Raw genomic sequence first — 21,680 nt, 5'->3', positions numbered from 1 at the left:
GAACTATCTAAAACTCCATCTCTCTTATGTCACCAGGGGGCACGTAGAGTGGGACATCTGCCGTGAAAATGGTTTGGCAGTTCCTCAAAAGGTTAACCATAGAATTAACCATTTGGCCCAGACTTTTCACCCCTAGATATATCCTGAAAATAGATGTTCAGGGACACCTGGGTGGCTCAGCGGCTGAGCGTCTGCCTTTGGCTCAGGTCATGATCCCGGGGTCCTGGGATCGAGTCCCGCATCGGGCTCCCTCCATGGAGCTTGCTTCTCTCTCTGCCTGTGTCTCTGCCTCTCTCTCTGTGTCTCTCATAAATGAATAAAATTTAAAAAAAAAGAAAATAGATATCCAGACAAACATTTGTATGCAGATGTTCACAGCAGCATTGAAGAGGAAGAAACAACCCCAATATCCACCAGTGAAAAAATGGTGACCCAAAATGTGGTAGACTCAAACAAGGGAACATCATTCAGCCACAGAAAGGAAAGAAAAAATGATACAATGTGGGTGAACCTCAGAAATACGATGTTTGGTAAAAGAAACTAGACACAAACATGCTCATGCTGTGTAATTCCATTTATATGAAAAGCTCAGAACAGGTAAGTCCTTTGAAACATTAGGAAGATTATCAGTTAACAGAGAATCCGCATGAGGGCGGAATGAGGCGGGAAGACTGGGCAACGGGTATGGGATACTCTTGGGGTGATATGAATGTTTTGGAAGTTGTTGGAGCTAGTGGTGGTGCCACAGTGTAATGTACTAAACACCACCAAATGGAACACTTTAAAACAGTTCATTCTTTTGAATAAAGATGTTCTTCAAAAACAAAAAAAAAATTAAAAAATAAAAAATAAAACAGTTAATTCTATATTGTGTTTCGCCCCAGCAACAAAACAGATAAGCAATTAGATATTCGCACTATAATGCGAAACTCCAGAGTCTAAGTATAGGATGTCCCACCTTGGAAAAGAACGGAAGGAAAGATGGAAAAATCTCTGGAAAGAAAAATCGCCTACAAAGTAATGACAAATGCTGTAACAGAAGTCTCCTCTTCAACAGCAAATGCAAGATAGTAAGTTAGAATTTGACATTTGAATTTGAAATCCAGACAGCCCTGGACCTCTGTCTGCTCTTCCGATAAAAGGGTTGTAGGGACCCCACCATGTGCTCTCTTAAAAGACAGACAACGGCAGAAACCAAAGTGAACCTACAGGAACAGAGTCATGTTAGGAAGCAAAACAAAACAAAACAAAAATACGAAACCCACAAACATGCAGTTTGGTTTGAAAGCCAAGAAGGCAAAAATGCAGTGGGTTTTCCAGTCTGTCTCAAACGTTTAAACCTCTGTGACCTAGTCTGGGGGAGGCCAGGGTTCATTGTCCCTGGAAATACCCCTCAGAGTTCAAATTTAAGGTTCTTTCTGACTCTTACGAGTCTGTGGGTCCCAGGCTACAAGCCCATCAAGGTTCCTGAGCTTAACAGCAAGTCTGTGAACTGACTTCTAGGTTTGGGATACGCTGGGACGGGGAGTCGGAATTCCAATGGTGGCAAGACAGCACTGAGCCACCACACGTACAAACAGGAGGTGCTCAATTGGTACCTGGGGGATAAGTGAATGAGCTCATAAACGAACAAGTAGGTCAAGGCACACTTGCCATTTTTGGGTCTGTGGTTGACGTTCATTCTTCGGTTGAAATCACGAAATTCAGGGCAGCCCGGGTGGCTCAGCGGTTTGGTGCTGCCTTCAGCCCAGGGCGTGATCCTGGGGACCCAGGATTGACTCCACGTCGGGCTCCCTGCGTGGAACCTGCTTCTCCCTCTGCCTGTGTCTCTGCTGTTCTCTCTCTCTGTGTTTCTCATGAATAAATAAATAAAATCTTTAAAAAGAAAAAAAAAAAGAAAGAAATCATGAAATTCAAGCAATTCAGTGGGCTCCCCGCCAGCTCCATCTCCTGTGGCCGCTGAGGGCCTGGGCTGCTCCCAGCCCAGAGGCCAGCTGGGTGCCAACTCACAGGCTGCCTGCGCTTCGCTGGAGGGGCCCCTGCTGGCCCCGTGGCTGCAGAAATCTCACGATTGGCTCCAAGATGCTTGTCTTCTTTGCTCTTGGGGTAGAATTTGAGGATATTTGTTGTATTTCTAATTCTGGGATCTTGGAGGAAGGAATCAGAGGGGAGTTTTCATCTGTTAATCCTGTTCTCTCTCCTTTTCACCCGTAAAGGCAGGACCCTGTCTTCTGAGCTCCTTGATCGGTGTTAACTGGGCGTCGAAAGATTGGTGTCCTCCCGGCGTTTGGTTGTGGAGGCTTGGGCCATTCGGGAGAGGAGGCCGACAGCCTGCACGTGGAGTAGCTGTGTAACCAAGCTCCGGGTGTGCCTCTTGCATCCACACCTTAGGTCTGGTTTGCACGGAGCAGGGGTGGTGGTGGTGACAGCGACAGTGTCGGGGGCGCGGGGGGAGGGGGGCACAAGAACACCTGTCAGGTGCTGACCCTGCAACGGAGCCTGTAGTTCACACGTGGGCTTTGAGTGAGCTCCAGGAGCCGTGGGCGCTCACGCTGACGCTGGCTTCCCCGCCACGGCCGCCGGCACTGCCTCTCCTGCCGCCACCTCGCCCTCAGTGGAATACTAGTCACGTAGGAGAATTAATCTGCTCATTATGCTCATACACCCCTAAATTCTTAACACTGGTGCATGCCAGCGAATTGCCTGCACATCCAACCGAGTCTTGGACGCTCTGTCTCAAACTCAAGGCTTACAAAGAAAAAAAAATGACAATGTCAAGTAACGTTAAGTCTCTGCTGTCCTCTGGCTGTGACCTAAAAAGTGAATTAGCTTGTAGGAGGTATTGGATTCCAGGAATGTTGTTCTAACTTACATACTTTGCAATTTGGACTTTGCAATCTGTCTTGGATAAAGGCCGCTCTTAACACCGGGAGCCGTTTATTTCCAGGCATAGAGATCATTACAGTCCTCATTTTGCGTTGTTTTTTTTTTTTTAATCTACATAAATGGATCGGCTACTGAAGGCTCCTTATGCTCGGAATGATTTACCACCACCTTTCTGCTAGATGGTATGTAGATCTATGCAAAACTGTCATTTTTTTTCCTGATTGGAGAAAAATCAAAGAATCATCCTTGCAGCTAATATTGATTAGAGTCCAAATATTTCACTCAGAAGGTGCTCAGTGTACTGTTGCAGCATGCCAGGGGCATCCCAGAGAAGACGGGGGATGGCATCTTAGGACTAGCACCTCTGAACATTTGGTGAAAAGCGACAAGCGCCCTGCTCACCTAGTAATCTTTTGTTTGGTGTCAGAAAGGCCAAAATGTCAACCCAGGTTGGGGATGTTGCAAGAGGAGGAGGAGGAGGAGGAGGAGGAGGCCCTATTGCTTGTGAACCTTCTACAGAGAGCTATGCTTGACTGACTCCCCAGGTTCTCCGGGCCTCAAGGTTAGTTACCCCGTGCTCCAAAGCTTGAGAGGGACTGAAAGAAGACCATACGCTGGTAGAAGATGTCATTTTTACCCTCAAAACTGTCTATGGCATGAGATCGATTGCTTGCATCACGCACAGCGGTATTTGTCGCATTGGGCTCGGGGATCTGCATCTGTAGCACCGCAGTCGGGTGGGGTGGTGTTCACTGGCCTTGGTGTGAGTGATGGTCAGCGTACACCACCTCCCCCCACCCAACCGCCCTGCCCAGAAATGAGAATGTGGGTTAGAGGGACAAGTCAAAGGGGTGAGATGAGCCACGGGGGCCAGTGTGGACGCTGGGGGAGGTGAGGACACAGGGCCAGAGCAAGGAGGCGAGGAGAAGGCCGAGCCGCGTGGATGGACCCGAAGCATCCCTGTAGAGTGGAGCTAGCCCGGCAGTTGCCCAACAGCCCTCTCTTGTTGGAGGTTGTAGTGGTGCAGACCTGGCAGGCGAAGTGACCTTCCAACCACACTGGGCATCTTCCCAGGCGCTAAGTACGAAGGGAACTGAAGACAGGAAGCAGCTGGAGGCCGGGGAGGTAAGAAAATCAACGCTAGAGTCAGGCTGGGGGGAACTGAGAGTGAGTGGGAGGCTCGGGCTGTGGGAGGCGCGGCTCTTGTGTGCCGGGGGTGAGGAAGTGGTGGGCCCAGCGGCCGAGAGGGGCAGCCCGCTGTCCGGGGAGATGCGGCTCCTGCTGCTGCTGCTTTGGCCCACGGCTCTGTGCCCGGGGGGAGGCGGCGAGGCAGGTGGGCACCTGGCTGCACCTGCCTGGGTGGTGTCTGGATGCAGCCAAGGAGGGTCGGGCTGCTCTCAGAGGTGGGCAGGGGCCGAGGCCCTGGAGACTCCTGTCTCGGGGTCTCTGCGGGACCCAGAGGTTCCAATTCTCCGTGTGTCATGCGCCCCGACTGTCCCTCCCCTGCCCCTCTGTCGCCCTTCCAGAGCCCGCAGACCTTCAGGGGCCGACCTCGTACCGTGTCATCCAGATCTCATCCTTCGCCAACAGCAGCTGGGCACAGAACCAGGGCTCGGGGTGGCTGGGCGACATGCAGATCCACGGCTGGGATGCTGACGCTGGCAGGGCGGTTTTCCTGAAGCCCTGGTCCAAGGGCAACTTCAGTGACGAGGAGATGGTCGAGCTGGAGGAGATCATTCAGGTCTACCTGAGCGGGTTCATCCTGGAAGTGCAGGACCACGCCCCGGAGTTCCAGATGCAATGTGAGTCCAGGCCTCTGGGGTCGGGGAGGGGACTCCCAGGGCCTTCTCTCCCCTTGCTCCAGGCGGCTGCTCCCTGGGAGCTCCCACCCGCCCGCCCTCCCTCCCGCGCTCCTTCTCTGGAGCAGGTGCTCGCTCTGACTCCACACCCCGCACAGCCTTCTGGGTTCTTCCTGCCGCCGTCTCTAACATCTCCTGCTTGGCTTGGGCACGACTTGCTCCCTCAAACCCCTGCAAGGAGCCCCACTCCCCTGCCCCAATGCCTGGGTGACCTCCTCCTGCACTGCCCCTCCTGGGACCTCCCGCGCGGTCCCCCTCCCGGGCCCCCTGGATGGCTCACCCCAGCCCTTGCACTCTGCCCCCCTCCCTTCCTCCTACATGCATCAGCACAACTGCGTCTCTACCATTAGTGACGTGCATGCCTCCCCTGGGTCTCAGCCTTCTGAAAAATCCCTGCTTGCTGTAATGAGATTTTGGCCCCTTATTTGACACCTTAGACCTTTCACATCCCCCAAATCCCAAATCCCAGGTTCTTCCCCCATCTCTTTCTCGTTTGCTTCTTCATAATTGTTTCTCTATTTTCCTTCTATCTAGACCCCTTTGAGATCCAGGGCGTAGCAGGCTGTCAGCTGCACCCCGACGGGGGCACGGTGAGCTTCTTGCGGGGAGCCTTAGGGGGCCTGGACTTCCTGAGCCTCAAGAATCACTCCTGTGTGCCCGCCCCAGAGGGCGGCAGCAGGGCACAGCGCATCTGTGAGCTCATCCTTCAGTATGAAGGCATCCGGGATATCGCGGAGAAGCTCCTCTTTGAAACCTGCCCTCGGTTTCTCCTGGGCCTCCTCGACGCCGGGAAGGCAGACCTGAGGAGGCCAGGTTAGTCCTGTCCTCGGCCTCCACCCCCAGAGGCTTTTCCATTCCAGTTCCCACCACTTGTTTTAAATTCAAGAGTAGCAGGTGCCTGGGAAGAGAGGGGCTTAATCGATAATTTGGCTTCCAAAGGAGGAGAAGGGGTCCCTGTCCCAACTTGTGAGCTTCCCAATCCCTGGGCTCTAGAGCAGAGTCACCGTCTGACACCTCCCTGCTGCCTCCTGCCCCAGTGCGACCCGAGGTCTGGCTGTCCGCTGGCCCCAGCCCCAGGCCTGGCCGGCTGCAGCTGGTGTGCCACGTATCCGGCTTCTACCCCAAGCCTGTGTGGGTGACGTGGATGCGGGGCCAGCAGGAGCAGCAGGGCACCCGGCAAGGCGACGTCCTGCCCCATGCTGACGGCACGTGGTATCTCCAAGCGACCCTGGACGTGGCGGCCGGGGAGGCGGCCGGCCTGTCCTGCAGGGTGAAGCACAGCAGTCTAGGGGGCCAGGACATGGTCCTCCACTGGGGTGAGGAGGGGCTGGGGCCCCGCTGGGCACGGGGAGTGGGTCCACGAACATCCAGGGGGTGCTGGCCATGAGCAGGGCTGGACAGATGAGAGGGAGAGTAGAGGAGGGTGGGGGTTAGGGACGGAAGGGGTAGGGGAAGAAGAGGGAAGGATGGAGGGAGGGACAGAGGGGGACGGGTGAGCCGGCAGGGACAAAGAAAGGGATGGAGGGAGAGGGGGATGGAGAGATAGAAGGAGGCAGAGGGAGAGATGGAGGGAGTGTACCCCAGGAGCAGGCAAAGGAAGGCGAGAAGAATCAGAGAATGGGTTTTGAAGTGACTTTCTGTGTCCTTTCCTAATTTCCAGGAAACTCCATCTCCATCGGCTTGATATCTTTGGCAATAATACTGCCCGTCTTGATCTTTTTGATAGGTCTTCCGTTTTGGCTTTGGAGACGCTGGTGAGTTTTTATTTTTATTTTTATTTTTTTGAGTATTTATTTATTTATTTATTTATTTATTTATTTATTTATTTTCAATTTGCCAACATATAGAATAACACCCAGTGCTCATCCCATCAAGTGCCCCCCTCAGTACCCATCACCCAGTCACCCCCACCCCCCGCCCACCTCCCCTTCCACCACCCCTAGTTCGTTTCCCAGAGTTAGGAGTCTCTCATGTTCTGTCTCCCTTTCTGATATTTCCCACTCATTTTTTCTCCTTTCCCCTTTATTCCCTTTCACTATTTTTTATATTTTATAAGGGTAGGTTTTAGGTCTTATGACGAAGGTTTACCACCATGGAAACAATAGATTTACATAAAGAAGATGGGATTGGGGAGTAAGGGAAGAGGGTCTGGTGGAAAGACTGAGGTAATGCGATGTAAATCGATAAAATGGTAGAAAGAGTGGATGTGTAGACCAAAAAAAAAAAAAAAAAGATTAAAAATAAAAACTCTTTTTAAATATTTTTATATTTTTTATATTTTTTATATTTTCCAAATGAATGAAAATGGGGATATTATATTGGGTAATATAAAAAATATAAAAAAAAGAATTTTTATTTTTAATCTTTTTTTTTTTTTGGTCTACACATCCACTCTTTCTACCATTTTATCGATTTACATCGCATTACCTCAGTCTTTCCACCAGACCCTCTTCCCTTACTCCCCAATCCCATCTTCTTTATGTAAATCTATTGTTTCCATGGTGGTAAACCTTCGTCATAAGACCTAAAACCTACCCTTAGAAGTATGGACATTCACATGTTCGTGCAACCAATTTCTAGAGCTCATCTCATCTTGGAAAACTAGAACTCTGTACATATTGAACAACACCTCCCCAGCCCCTGCTCCCCACTATTCTATACTCTGTCTAGGAATTTGATACCTCTGGGGACCTCATTTAAGTCATACATTTAGGGATCCCTGGGTGGCGCCGCAGTTTGGCGCCTGCCTTTGGCCCAGGGCGCGATCCTGGAGACCCGGGATCGAATCCCACATCGGGCTCCCGGTGCATGGAGCCTGCTTCTCCCTCTGCCTGTGTCTCTGCCTCTCTCTCTCTCTCTCTCTCTGTGACTATCATACATAAATAAATAAAAATTAAAAAAAAATAAGTCATACATTTACACGTTGTCCTTTTGTGATTGGCTTATTCCTCTCAGCACAAGGCCTCATGGTTCATCCACGTGTCACAATTTCCTGTGTTCTCAAGGCTGAGTCATGATTTCCATTGCACGAACAGGACACAGGGTGTTTACTATTCACCCGTCGATGGACACCTGGGCTGATTCCACATTTCGGCAATTTGTGTATATCATTGCTATGAGCATGGGAGCACGAGCGTCAACTCTGCAGTTATTTTTTGCTTGTGTTCTTCACAGGTCCTATCAGAGTATCTCATGAACCCTCGCCATCTCATGAACTCTTCTTCCATTTGGGATAAGCACTCGGAAGCCCACAAATTCAAGTTGTCAGCCCTGGGAGCTGGGGAGGGGTCGATCGCATCTTATTTCACCGAATAATCCTCTTATTCAATAGTATCAGACTTCCTATAGGATGTAACACAAATCACTAGCTCTAGCAGGAAAATAAGAGAAAACCATGAGTTTATTATGAGGTGGTATCAAGAGTAGGATTCTCCTTGAACTCCTACACATGAGTGTGGGAGAGAATGTGTCTCAGAATAAATGAAATATGATATACTGGGACACCTGGGTGGCTCAGCTGTTGAGCATCCCCCTTCGGCCCAGGGCGTGATCCTGGAGACCCGGGATCGAGTCCCACATCAGGCTCCCTGCATGGAGCCTGCTTATCCCTCAGCCTGTGTCTCTGCCTCTCTCTCTCTCAGTGTCTGTCATGAATAAACAAATAAAATCTTTAAAAAAACGAAATATTATATACAACTTACTGGTGACGTCCTTTTGGCTTCTGATGTTAGACCTTTTTTTTTTTTCTGCTTCTGCTGAAATGTCATTTGTCAAGTAGGCAAAGTATCATTATGCTGGGAAGGTTGCGTTTGCAGAGATGCTGAGCATGTTTACCATAATGTCTCCGACTGGTTGACCGTCGAGGCGCAGCTGAGACACTTCTTCCTCCAGGAAGCCTTCCTTAGTGCTACAGTGGAAGCGATTCTCCCTTCTCCGGTGTCACTTCACTCTGTACCCCTGGCATTGAGCTATTTCCGGGTTTCTGCTCGTTTTTCCTTGCAAGCTCCTTGAGAGCAGGGCCTGCTTCAGGTCAATCTCTAGCGTGCATGAGCTCTTCCGTGCACAAGCATTTGCTCAGTGAAATAGTCTGAGTTGATAGAATTACCTCATTAATGGTCTTTTCCAAACTTATAGCCTTCCCTATCCCCAACCCCTTCCTTGAGATTCTGCATTTTCTTCTAAGATATTTCTCACTTAGCAAAAAAATACCATGCTCTACTCTTTTCTGCCCTGAAGCCTTCCATGGGAAATCGCTTGTGTCCGTGCTGTGATTTAGCCCACCTGCAGAGCTTGATCTGGATGGGATCCTGCTCCTCACATTTCCAGTGGGAAAGAGAGGCAGGATGGAGGAGGGATGATGATGATGCAGGTGGGCTGTTAAATATTCACTCGAAAGACTCAAGAGGGCTTTCAAAAAATATCTGTGCTATAGCAATTCAGTTGTATTTTGATTTATGTTTGCTCATTCTTTTGCTTATTCCATAGTTTTTTAGAAACCCTCATTCAAGAAAAAATCAAACTCAGTTTGATTAAAATAGCAGGAGGAGGAAGGGGAGAATTTGAGTGTATTTGTTATAGGACTTTGGGAATGGAGACTAGAATGAGCAGATGTTGGAGAAGCCAAAGGTACTGAAAACAATTCTCCCAACTGGAAATTTGAGGAGAATATGAATTTCAGGATTGAGGAAGGTTAGGAGATGGCTGAAATAAATGTACAGCTTCCTCCCCTCTCTGTTACCAGAGTTGGTGAGTTTTCCAGGATGCGTTAAACTCCACCTTCCCTTAGAGCAGAGGCGCCCTCAGCTATCACCCAGGGCTCTGATGAGTGTGTTTTTTGGAGTGTGGACTATGAATCAGCAGCTGGAATGGTACCTATGTGCTTGTGAGCAAAGCAGTTTTCAGGCCTACCCTAGACCTATGGAGTCAGGAAATCCAGGAATGAGAACCAGAAATCTGTATTTTTAACAAGCCTTTCTGATTATTCTGATGTACAATTAAGTTTGAGAAAACCGTCTCTAAATAGTTCTCAACATTCACTCTATTGACCTTTTGGGCCAGATCTTTCTCTGTTATGGAGAGTTGTCCTGTACAGTAAGAAGTTCAGCATCTCCGTCCTCTACCCATTAGATACCAGTGACACCTCCCCAGTTTTAACAACCAAATGCATCTTCAGACCTTGCCAAATGTCTCCTATGGGGCAAAACTGACTCCAGATGAGAATCAAGGTGTACGATAATGAACAGAATTCCATCCCCCTGCTTAGTTAGAATAATCGGTTCATGGTGCACACGTGACCTAATTTGGTCCAAACTACCTGAAGCTTTACTTTCTATTTGGTGGTTGAGGAAGAAGGGGCTCTCTCTTGGTCGGGGTGGTACAATGTCTTCAAAGCTCGAAATCGCTGTGGAGTTTTGTTCCAGAAGTAAAGCTGACCCAGGAATGAAGTTCACAAATAAAGTAGAACAAATAAAAACAGTTATTTAAGGATCTAATATATTTCATTTCTCCCTTTGAACTGGCTGGGCTAGAACTTTAGTTGCTTGAAAATTCTAATACCCCATGATCTCTGATGTCTTGCATTGGCTCCTTTATTTTCTTCTTATACTTTTTATTTACCCTCCTTGTCTCCTCCCTTCCCCAAGTCATCCCTCTGAGGTGGTTTCTTGGGTTTATGACTTTCCTCTGATTGTCCTTAACCTGGAAAACCTTAATTAATGCTTCTATGATTTAACTATGACTTCTGGGTGAATGGCCTTCAGAATTAGATCCTTAGTCTCAAACACAAGGACTTTCCAACTCCTTTTGTGTGAGAATGTGTGTACGTGTGTGTGTGTGAGTTCTGCTAATATACAAAAATATGTTTAAAATAGTTTCACCTTGCTTCCAGTAGCCAAGTTTAGTTAACTTATTCAGTTTAATATTTTATTTGTAGATCCTTTTGGATTTTCTATACATAATCTCCTGACATCTCTAAATATGAAAATTTTAACTGTTTTTTTTTTTGAAAATTTTAATTGTTTTTTAATCCTTCCATCTTTTGTTGTATTTCCTCTCCCAATTACACTGATTGTGACCTCCAGGAAAATGATGCATAGAATTATTGAGAGCTGACATTCTCGTCTTTTAAAAAAAATATTTATTTATTTGAGAGAGAGCAAGAGAGAGAGAGGATAGGGAGGAGGCGAAGAGGCAAAGGGAGAGAGAATCCTCACTGAGCACGGATGAGTGAGGCTCAATCCCACGACCCTGAGATCATGACCTGAGCCTAAACCAACAGTCATAAGTTAACCAACTGTGCCACCCAGGTGCCCCTTCATCTTTTTACTTTTATTAGATAAGAATTATCCAGGAGTTAACATTAGTTATGATAATTGCTGTGTGCTCCAATTTACTTTTTTTTAAAAATCAGATTAAGGACATTTTTTTCAAATTTAATAAAAACTTTTTCTAGTCATTATTATTATGGATAGTTGTTGAAGTTTATTAGGTGCTTATTCTGCATTTCTTGACATGACAAGATGTTTTATATCCTTTTTCCCCTGAATGTTATGAATCACACTTATTGATTCTCAAATGGTAAAGTAAAATTGTGTTCCTATAAATCATCTTGTCATAATGTATGTATGTGGATTCAGTTTGCAAGTATTTTGCTTATAATATTTTGTTCATTTAATTTTTATAATTTCCTTGTCAGGACTTTTTGCCTCATAAAATGAGTTGAGAAATCTTTTCTTTGTACCTATTCTCAGAGAGTTTTGTGTTATTTTCTTTTTCCTTAAGTATTTGGTAAAATTTATCATTGAAGTCTAATATTTTGGGGGTTTTTTGTTTGTTTTTTGGTATGGGAGAGATTTTAAGTTTCACTGCTAATTTTTACAAGTACACGTAGGTTTATTCAAATTGTCTCTTTCTTTTTGTGTCGGCTTTGATGAGTTGTGTTTTTCCAGGATTTATCCAATCCAGTTTCTTACCACCTTGTTCATAATATCCATATCATTGTTATCATCTTTCTACAAGATCTTGTAAATTTGTTCCCTCTTTTATTTGTTCTTTCTGTTTCTTATATTTACAGGGTTCATCAATTGTATAAACTTTTCAAAAGCTAACTTGTGGCTTTGCTGGTTCTATGAGCATATAATTTTATCATTTCCTGCCTTCCACTGTCATATGCCAGAGATATTGTGGGCTTACTTTCAGACCACCGCAATAAAGCAAATATAATAAAGCGAGTGAAATTAATGTTTTGGTTTCCCAATGCATATAAAAGTTACATTTACAGTATGCTGTAGTCTATTAATTGCAGTAGCATTATGTCTAAACAATGTACATAGCTTAATTGAAAATATTTTATGGCTAAAAAATGCTAAGCATCATCTTAACTTTTAGCAAGTAGTAATCTTTTTGCTGGTGGAAGGTCTGCCTTCATGTTGGTGGCTGATGACTGATGAGGATGGTGGTTCCTGAAGGTTGAGGTGGCTGCGGCAATTTCTTAAAATAAGACCACAATGAGGTTTGCTGCTCCAATTGACTCTTCCTTCCACGAATGGTTTCTTTTCTTTCTTTTTTTTTTAAATTTTACTCATTTATTCATGAGACACACACACACACACACACACACACACACACGGGGGGGGGGGAGGGCGGGGCAGAAGGAGAAGCAGGCTCCATGCAAGGAGCCCGATGTGGGACTCGATCCCAGGACTCCAGGATCACACCCTGGGCCGAAGGCAGGTGCCAAACCGCTGAGCCACCCAGAGATCCCTCCATGAATGGTTTCTTAGTAGTATGTTCTACTGTTTGATAATATTTTACCTGAAGTAGCACTTCTTTCAAAATTGGAGTCAATCCTTTCAAATCCTGCCACTGTTTTATCAACCAAGTTTATGAAATATTCTATTTTTTTTAAAGATTTTATTTATTTATTCTTGAGAGATAGAAGGAGAGACAGAGCCAAAGACACAGGCAGAGACAGAGCCAGAGACACAGGCAGAGGGAGAAGCAGGCTCCATACACCGGGAGCCCGACGTGGGACTCGACCCCGGGTCTCCAGGATCGCGCCCTGGGCCAAAGGCAGGCGCCAAACCGCTGCGCCACCCAGGGATCCCCAGTTTATGAAATATTCTAAATCTTTTGCTGTCATTTCAACAATCTTCACAGAATCCTCACTAGGGGTAAAGAACATCTCAAAAAAGCATTTTCTTTGCCCATTCATAAGAAGCAACTCCACATCTATTAGAGTTTCATCATGCAAGTGCAACAATTTAAATATAATAACTAAAACATTTGAAATATTGCATGAATTACCAAAATGTGACATAGAGACACCATGTGAGTAAATGCTGCTGAAAAAATGATACCAACAGACTTGTTCAATGTGGAAATGCCAAAACCCCTTCAATTTGTAAAATATACAGTATCTGCAAAGTGCAATAACATGAAGTGCCATAAAATGAGGTATTTTCTTTGCATTTAATTTGTTGTTAATAAGTATTTTGATCACCAAATTCCAATGTGTAGGGGGAGGGGGTTTCCCACACACAAACCGAATAAGAAAGTCTCTGACACCCGTGGGGAATTCTACAATTCAACGCAATTTTGTCTACCTGGACATAGCATCAGATCCCACCTGTCAGACTTTCAGTCCTTCCGAGACTGCACATCACACTTGAGGTACCAATTGCAAATTTAGGTGATCACCTGTGCTTCTAAGCAGCCAACTATATAGATGGGAAGTTCCTATGACCTCCTCCTTGGGTTTGATCCATTTGCTCCTTTTTTTAAAAAAATTTTTAATTTTAAAATTTTTATTTGTTATATTTTTTAATTGAAGTTCGATTTGCCAACATATAACATAACACCCAGTGCTCATACCAGCAAGTGCCCTCCTGAGTGCCCGTCACCCAGTCACCCCATCCCCCCACCCACCTCCCCTTCTGCAACCCTTTGTTTGATTCCTAGAGTTAGAAGTCTCTCATAGTTTGTCTACCTCTCTGATTTTTCCACTCAGTTCCCCTCCTTTCCTTTTGGTCCCTTTCACTATTTCATATATTCCACGTATGAGTGAAATCATGTGATTATTGTCCATCTCTAATTGACTTACTTCACTCAGCATAATACCCTCCAGTTCCATTCACCTTGAAGCAAATGATAGGTATCCGTCCTTTCTAAGGGTGAGTAGTATTTCATTGTATCCATAAACCACATCTTCCTTATCCATCATCTTTCGATGGGCACCGAGGCTCCTTCCACAGTGTGGCTGCTGCTTGCTGCATCGGGGTGCAGGTGTCCCAGCATTTCATTGCATCTGAATCTTTGGAGTAAATCCCCAGCAGTGCAATTGCTGGGTTGTAGGGCAGATCTATTTTTAACTCTTTGAGGAACCTCCACACAGTTTTCAAGAGTGGCTGCACCAGTTCACATTCCCACCAACAGGGTAAGAGGGTTCCCCTTTGTCCACATCCTCTCCAACATGTGTTGTCCCCTGTCTTATTAATTTTCCCCATTCTCACTGGTGTGAGGTGGGATCTCATGGTGGTTTTGATTTGTATTTCCCTGATGACCAGTGACGCGGAGCAGTTTCTCATGTGCTTGTTGGCCATGTGTAGGTCTTCTCTGGAGAAACGTCTGTTCATGTCTTTGCCATTTCATGATTGGATTATTTGTTTATTGTGTATTGAGTTTCATAAGTTCTTTATAGATCTTGGATACTAGCCGTTTATCTGATAGGTCATTTGCAAATATCTTCTCCCATTCTGTAGATTGTCTTGTAGTTTTGGGGACTGCTTCTTTTGCTGTGCAGAAGCTCTTTATCTTGATTAACTCCCAATAATTCATTTTTGCTTTTGTTTCTCTTGCCTTCATGGATGTATCTTGCAAGAAGTTGCTGTGGCCAAGTTCAAAAAGGGTGTTGCCTGTGTTCTCCCCTAGGATTTTGATGGATTCTTGTCTCACATTTAGATCTTTCATCCATTTGAGTTTATCTTTGTGTCTGGTGTAAGAGAATCGTCCAGTTTCATTCTTCTGCATGTGGCTGTCCAATTTTCCCAGCACCATTTATTGAAGAGACTGTCCTTTTTCCCATTTGCTCCAAGAACTCAGATAAACATCTTATGTACCAGATCACCAGTTTCTTTAAAAGAATATAACTCAGATGGAAGAATAGCCAGATGGAAGAGATGCATGGGATGAGGTGTGGGAAAGACTCTGGAGCTTCTTTTCATGTCTTTTCCAATCGTGCCATTCCCCTGAGTCTGCATGTGTTCCCTAACCTGGAAGCACTCTAAACCAGTCCTTCTGGGTCTTTATGGAGGCTTCATTACATAAATATGGTTGATTGAATCATTGGCCATTGGCAGTTGATCCAACCTCTAGCCTCTCTCTCCTCGAGGCCCAAGGACCTGGGGCAGTGGAACTGGAAGTTCCAACCCTCCAATCATAGGGTTGGGTCCAGGGGTTAGGTGCAATCCAAAAGTCACTTCATTAGCATAACAAGTACTCTTACCACTTAGGGAATTCAAGGGTTTTAGGAGCTCTGTGCCAGAAATGGGAATAAAGACCAAATATGTATTTCTTATTATAAACCATAATATTACATTATAATTCTAATTTCTTAATGTAGGTGCTTAAGTAATTTATATTCAGTCATTATTCTCTTATATGTGCTTCCGAGTCTTAAAATTCCCTTTTCGGGGCACTTGGGTGGCTCAATTGGTTGAGTTTCCAACTCTTGATTTTGGCTCAAGTCATGATCACAGGGTCATGGACTCAAGCCCTGAGTCGGGCTCCACCTGGGCATGAACCTGTGTAAGATTCTCTCTGTCCCTCCACCTTGCCCAACTCTCTCTCTTTTTCTCTGTCTCTCTCAAAGTAGTAAATATAAATTAATTTAAAAATAATAAAGAAAAAATAAAAATTCCCTTTAAGCATGGATGTCACTGCATATCAGAAAGTTTGATAAGCTGCATCGAATTTGTCAGTTTGATATATTTTCTCATCATCATTAGTTATTTAGAATTTGTATTTCTGAGTTTCCAGACATGGACTAATGTCTGTTTCTACTTTCATCATTGATTTTTTTTTTTTTACCTTACTTCCACTTGTCAAAAAACATTTTGTACTGTTTTAAACTTTTAAAATTTATTCACATAGCTTCATGAACAAATATATTATCATTTTTTAGCTTCATTGAGGTATAATTGATACTCAAAAAATTGCACACATTTATAATATACGTCTTGATGAGCTTGGACACATGCACACATCCACGGTACATTAGTACAGCCATATGTACATAGCCGTCACCTGCAAAAGTTTCCTTCTAATTGTGGGTTCAGGTGTGTGTGTGTTAAGAACACTTCCTATGAGAAAATGTATACAGTTGTTGAATAACTGATGTGCACTTGGAATGAATGTAACATTGTGTGTCATCTATGCTTCTATCAAAAGAAACATTTGTGATGGCTTTGGCAGTACCGTATACTAAAATTGGAACAATACAGAGGAGATTTTTGGAACAATACAGAGGAGATTAGCATGGTTCCTGCCCAAGGGTGACATGCAAATTAGTGAAGCATTCCTTATTAAAAAAATAAATAAATAAATAAAACAACGCTTAACATGAAATCTACCTTCTTTAGCATACTTTAAAGTGCACAGTACCATATCGTTAACTGTAGGCATGAGGTACAGCAGATCTGGAGAATTTATTCATCCTGTATGATAGAAACTTTACATGCATTAAAAAAAAATTCCCTATTTCTCCCTCCCCCCCAATCCCTGGCAACCCCCATTCCATTCTCTTCTCCTGTGGGTTTTGATGACTTTCAGCACTTCATGTAAGTGGAGTCATTCAGTTTTTGTCCTTCTGTGACTACCTTATTCCATCCTGCATAATGTCTTCTAGGCTCATCCTTGTGACAAATGATGAGATTCTTTCTTTTAAGGCTAATAGTCTTTTTTTAAAAATAAATTTATTTTTTATTGGTGTTCAATTTAAGGCTGAGTAATATTCTATTGTATGTATATACACCACATTTTCTTCATCCATTCATCTGAATAAATGTTTCATGTGCACTTGAAAAGAATATATATTTTTCTTTTGGTAAATTCTTGAATTCTAAGTGTATCAGCTTCGTCTTATTCATTAAGTGTGCTGTACAAATATTAAATATACTTGCCGATTTGCTTTTTCTGTCACTCAGAAAGGTATACTTAAAGAATTCTCAGAGCACCTGGGGGGCTCAGTGATTGAGGATCTGCCTTCGGTTCAGGTCATAATCCTAGAGTCCTGGGATTGAGTCCCACACCGGGCTCCCTGCATGGGACCTGCTTCTCCTTCTGCCTGTGTCTCTGCCTCTCTGTCTCTCTCTCTCTGTGTCTCTCATGAATAAATAAAAATCTTTAAAAAATATATATCTACCATTATTATACATTTGAAAATATTTTCTATCAGGTTTTGCTTTATAATTTTGAGAACGTAGGCTTAGATGTGTAGGAGTTTAGAAATGTTACATCTTCTCCGTGATGAATTTCCTCCTTTACAGGCCCGCTCCCTTGCCTGTGTGGCCACTTTGTCACCACTTAAATGTCAGCCTTCCACAAGCTTCCTTGTGACTCGTGTTGTCAGACTGTATCTTTCCCATTGTTTTAGTCTCAAATCTTCTGTTTACTTACCTTCGTGGTATTTCTCTTATGAGCAGGATATGATATCTTCATGTTCTATTCAGTTTGACAATCTTTGTCTTCTAGTTAGTCTACTTATTTTCAGGATTATTACTGAGATTTTGGGTTTAAACCTAACCTTTGCCGTCTTGCTCTTGTTTGCCTCCTCTCTGGTCTCTTTTATATTCTTCCTCCTCCCTGCCTCCCTGCCCACTTTTTGGAGTAAGTATTTCAAACTTAGATCCTTTCCTCAGTTAGGCTGGTTGGTCTCACGGTCTTTTGTAATGCTTTTATTGGTTATTCCAGAAACATTGATTTCCATCTGAAGCTTATCAAATGTATTATAAGTTGGCATTTTGCCAGTTCATGCTAGCGCAATGATCCCAGAACACGTTTACCACATCTGTCCCTCTCCTGATTTATGTGCTACAGTTGCTGTATATTTCAATATATTTCACAGAGTAAAGTTAACATTTTAAATAAATTCAAAGTTAAATTTATCCAACACAATAAACATTTATTTTTATTTATTTGCCCTTTTCTGCACTCAATGTGGCAGTTAGTGTTGGGGGTAGCAGGGTCAGTTGACCCTATTTGAACCAGGAATTGCAATCATTCAAGTGTGGATTTCAGTCCCTACTAGGTCTGCTCTATTTTTTCTATTTCTGATTCACTTGCACTCCTTGAATAGAAGGCTTTAGAATGTAGGCTTTTAGGGTCTCAACCTAGAGTCTGTGCTGTTTACCAGGGCTTCTCTCCCAATTAGACCTCAATTCCAGTGTTTGTCTCCTTCAGCGCCTGACTCTGTGGAAGTCTCCGCTCAGCTTCTTGGCCTCCTGGGTGCCACTCTTGGGAATGGCAGGTGCCTGTCAGGGAAAACATGGTCCCGAATGCTGACTTTCATCTCCCAGGACTTCTTTCCTTTCCTGGATCATGGACTTTCCATTCCTCACTGCCTTGAGAGTTCTCAGATGTCTTTAAATAGACGATATTTTTCAAAATCTAGTTTTACCAGCTGTTCCTAGCAGGATAATTTTCCCTAAATGATGTAACTCATCATCGGCAGTGTTATTTTAGAAGTCAATAAAATCATGACCTTGAAAGTACAAAAATTTAGTAATCAGGAAGGCAGATGGAAACTGATTGATTCATGGCATTAGCACATTCATGGGAGACATTGTTTTCTCAAGCTGCAGACATCATCAACGATGATGATGGTGATAGTGATGATGATGATGGTGATGGTGATGATGATGGTGATGGTGATAGCCCTAATAATCTTTTTTCAAAGATATTTATTTATTTATTTATTTATTTTGGAGGGAGAGACAGAGAGAGAGAGAGGGAAAGAGAATCTCATGCAGACCCCCCACTGAGTAGAAAGCCGGATGTGGGGCTCAATCTCATGACCCTAAGATCATGACCTGAGACAAAACCAAGAGACTCTGACTAAGCCATGCACGTGTCCTGGTTCTAATAATTTTTAAATGCTTTGTGTGTGCTTCTCCCCCCGCCCCCGCCACATTCCTTGTTTCATCCTTACAATAACCCCATGAGGAATGTAATGTAGTTGATCCCATTTCATATGGGGAGGCTGTAACTCCCAGAATTGTGCAATTGGTTTATGTTATATCCACATACAGTAAGATGACCTAATAATACTCTTGTTTTAATTCTTTTTTTTTAAGTGACTCTTGGTGAAAAGAACTTGCAACACTTTTCATATAATATTAGATATATGTATTAGATAGAGACAACTTTAGAGTTTGAGTTGCTCTTGACATGGGAGGCTGGTTTACAAGGAAAATTAAGGAAATGGGTAACAGAGACAAGGATGGTCACTAACAAGGATTGGAGTAGAAGTGATAATAGGTCTTAAAAATCCTAGTAAGTATAAAATAAATATGCACAAGCCCTACATAATAAATAATGAATAAAATATTAAATGGGAGAAAAGAGATACCTCTTTCTTCTAGAAGAATTCCAAATTACCTATATAGATATTTCCTTTCCAGGAGGTAGGGCTTAATTATCTGCCCTCATGTGTGGGCTGGACTAACTTCCAATGCACTAACTTCCAAAGTAAAAGAGTAACTTTACAGTGGAAAAACCTGACAGATGACGTTAGCCACATAAAATGGTGAAAGTGCATGCCACCAGTCACAAGTCATGTTGATAGCACATACCCCTAAGATGGTGTGAAGAGAAGGGCATGCCACCTCCATAGCATTTTTCCTTCAAACCCACAACCCCAAGCTGGTCACGAGAAAAACATCAGACATCCCTAAAGTGAGGGAAATTCTAGAAGATTTGACCGGTACTCTTCAAAATCAAGGTCATGGAACAAGACAAGACCAAGAAAACTAAGGAGACATGACACGGAATGCAACGTGGTTTCCAGGATTGAAACTTTGAACAGAAAATAGAAATTCCTGGAAAATCTGGTGAAATCTGAGTAAATCTGTCCTTTAGTTCATGATAATTACATTAATATTAATTTCTTAGTTTCAGCAAATTAATCACAGTTACGCAAGATGTTAATTTTAGGGGAAACCAGATAAAAGATACATAGGAATGCCCCATACCATCTTTGTACCTTTTCATTAAATCTGAAATTATTCTGAAATAATACATTTTTAAAAAGCCCTAGTAAATTCCTAAGAAAAGTCTAAGAAGTTCAGAGTTCAGAGCTCCTAAAGCATATTTATTAACTGATAAGATGACCTATACAAGTGTGTGCCTCTTGAAATTGCACTTGCTCTGAGAGCATATACACTTTAGGATAGAAACTAAAAACAAGTTAAAAAAAATCCTGGAGTATGAGCAATAGAAAGAAAAAAATAAATTAGAGATAGATGGACAATATATGAATTGAACGGAATAAAAAAATGCATAGGCTGAAATTCAGTATTAAACCTATTATTCAAATATTTTGTCATCAGAAGTGTTCATGAGAACTGTCAAGTCTCCTGGCTGGAGAGAAGCAGCACACAGGTCATGAGAAACCAGCCTTTCCCAGGGGCTGTTCCATCTTCCATCTACCTAATAGTACAGGGGATAAAGAAAGAGTTATCGTCAGCCATAGAATATAAGATACCATGAATTTGGTAGTGTGGATAGAGACGCGCAGGCTGTTGCGGTGATGACTCCTCCAGTCTCCCTAAATGAAGCACTACGGCTACCATGCCCATCTGCAGTGGCTTCAGCTTGGGCTGAACTGTGGCCGTCTCCAGGACCCGGGTGTGAGGCGAGCGTCTGGTTGATCTGTGGGCTGGACACATTTGAATCATGGAAAGCTATAGAGATGTGGATAAAAACTGCAAATTATTCCTTGTGCTTTGGACACTAAAACGACACTTTCCAAAAGTTAATTAAATTAAATTAAGTTAAATTAAATTAAGTGGTGTACTCGGCAGTACAGAATGGAACGTCTCCATCATGCAGATCGTTTCATTAGCACTGCGGCAAGATGTGGGCAGAATAACTGAAAACCTCATGTGCAGCAGAAGTAAAATGCAACTAAAAGTGGAGAGAAGGACAGAGATTTTCATTTGAGGTAAGCACTTTGAGGGCCTCAGCATTCACTGTCCTTCTGAGCCTGTGGGCCCAGTTCATGTCAAAAGCCAACACTGTCCGGGCACATGAGTCAGTGATGAGGGAGACGGGGCCGGGGAGCTTGCACATGGGTTTTCAAAATGTGGGAGTTACGTGGACACATTGGTGAGCTCATGGAAGAATCACCGCCGCGCTCTTGGGGGACCTAAGGGTAAAGCACCGTAAGGAGCATCATCCGAGCCACGTGGGTTGATGCTGCTGGCATCCTTTTCACGTCTTTTTACGGTGATGCTCTGAGACAACATGGGCTCTGTTCACTGGAATGGAATTGCTATCTAGGGAAATGTCTTTGCGAAAGAACGAGGCTCAGGGAGGAAATGTCACAGGGATTTCGAATTAGGTGAGGAAGGAAAAGCGCTATCATCTTCAGGTCCCCCAGGAGTTAGCCATGAGAGGGAGCTGACTGTCCGCAGTTGCGAGATCAAGCATCCGCTGATAGCCTGCAGGTGAAGAAGGCTCAGGAGAGACCTCGTTAGGTTAGGTACCCGTCTAGAGCCGCCTGCACTCCTGTCCACCCTCCTCCTGCAGCTGGCGTGGAATGGCACCTTCAGGGGGAAAGATGACAGTTTGTCACACAAAACTGTGGTTACCTACCAGGTAGTAAGACCTGATGCTATTTTACACGTTCTGTTCACGTTTTGTTAAGTTCTCGTTTTTTAT

At 44.0% G+C, this 21,680-nt stretch overlaps 1 protein-coding gene and 1 pseudogene across 1 annotated transcript; both read left to right on the top strand.

Moving 5' to 3' along the window:
* Positions 1–4,039: 4,039 nt before the first annotated feature.
* LOC112910078 (T-cell surface glycoprotein CD1b-like) lies at positions 4,040–8,429 on the top strand. The gene is made up of 6 exons (XM_025986330.2): positions 4,040–4,219; positions 4,413–4,688; positions 5,280–5,558; positions 5,783–6,061; positions 6,406–6,499; positions 7,920–8,429. The coding sequence occupies exons 1-6, from the start codon at positions 4,156–4,158 to the stop codon at positions 7,939–7,941; spliced, it is 1,014 nt and encodes a 337-aa protein (XP_025842115.2). The 5' UTR covers positions 4,040–4,155; the 3' UTR covers positions 7,942–8,429.
* A 7,774-nt stretch (positions 8,430–16,203) lies between these two features.
* On the top strand, positions 16,204–16,329 carry LOC112910139 (U6 spliceosomal RNA; annotated as a pseudogene).
* Positions 16,330–21,680: the final 5,351 nt, after the last annotated feature.

The sequence above is a fragment of the Vulpes vulpes genome, chromosome 5 (assembly GCF_048418805.1).
Source record: "Vulpes vulpes isolate BD-2025 chromosome 5, VulVul3, whole genome shotgun sequence".
In the NCBI taxonomy this organism is placed as follows: Eukaryota; Metazoa; Chordata; class Mammalia; order Carnivora; family Canidae; genus Vulpes; species Vulpes vulpes.
Note: the sequence above shows the minus strand (reverse complement) of the source record. Positions and strands in the feature narration are given on the sequence as shown.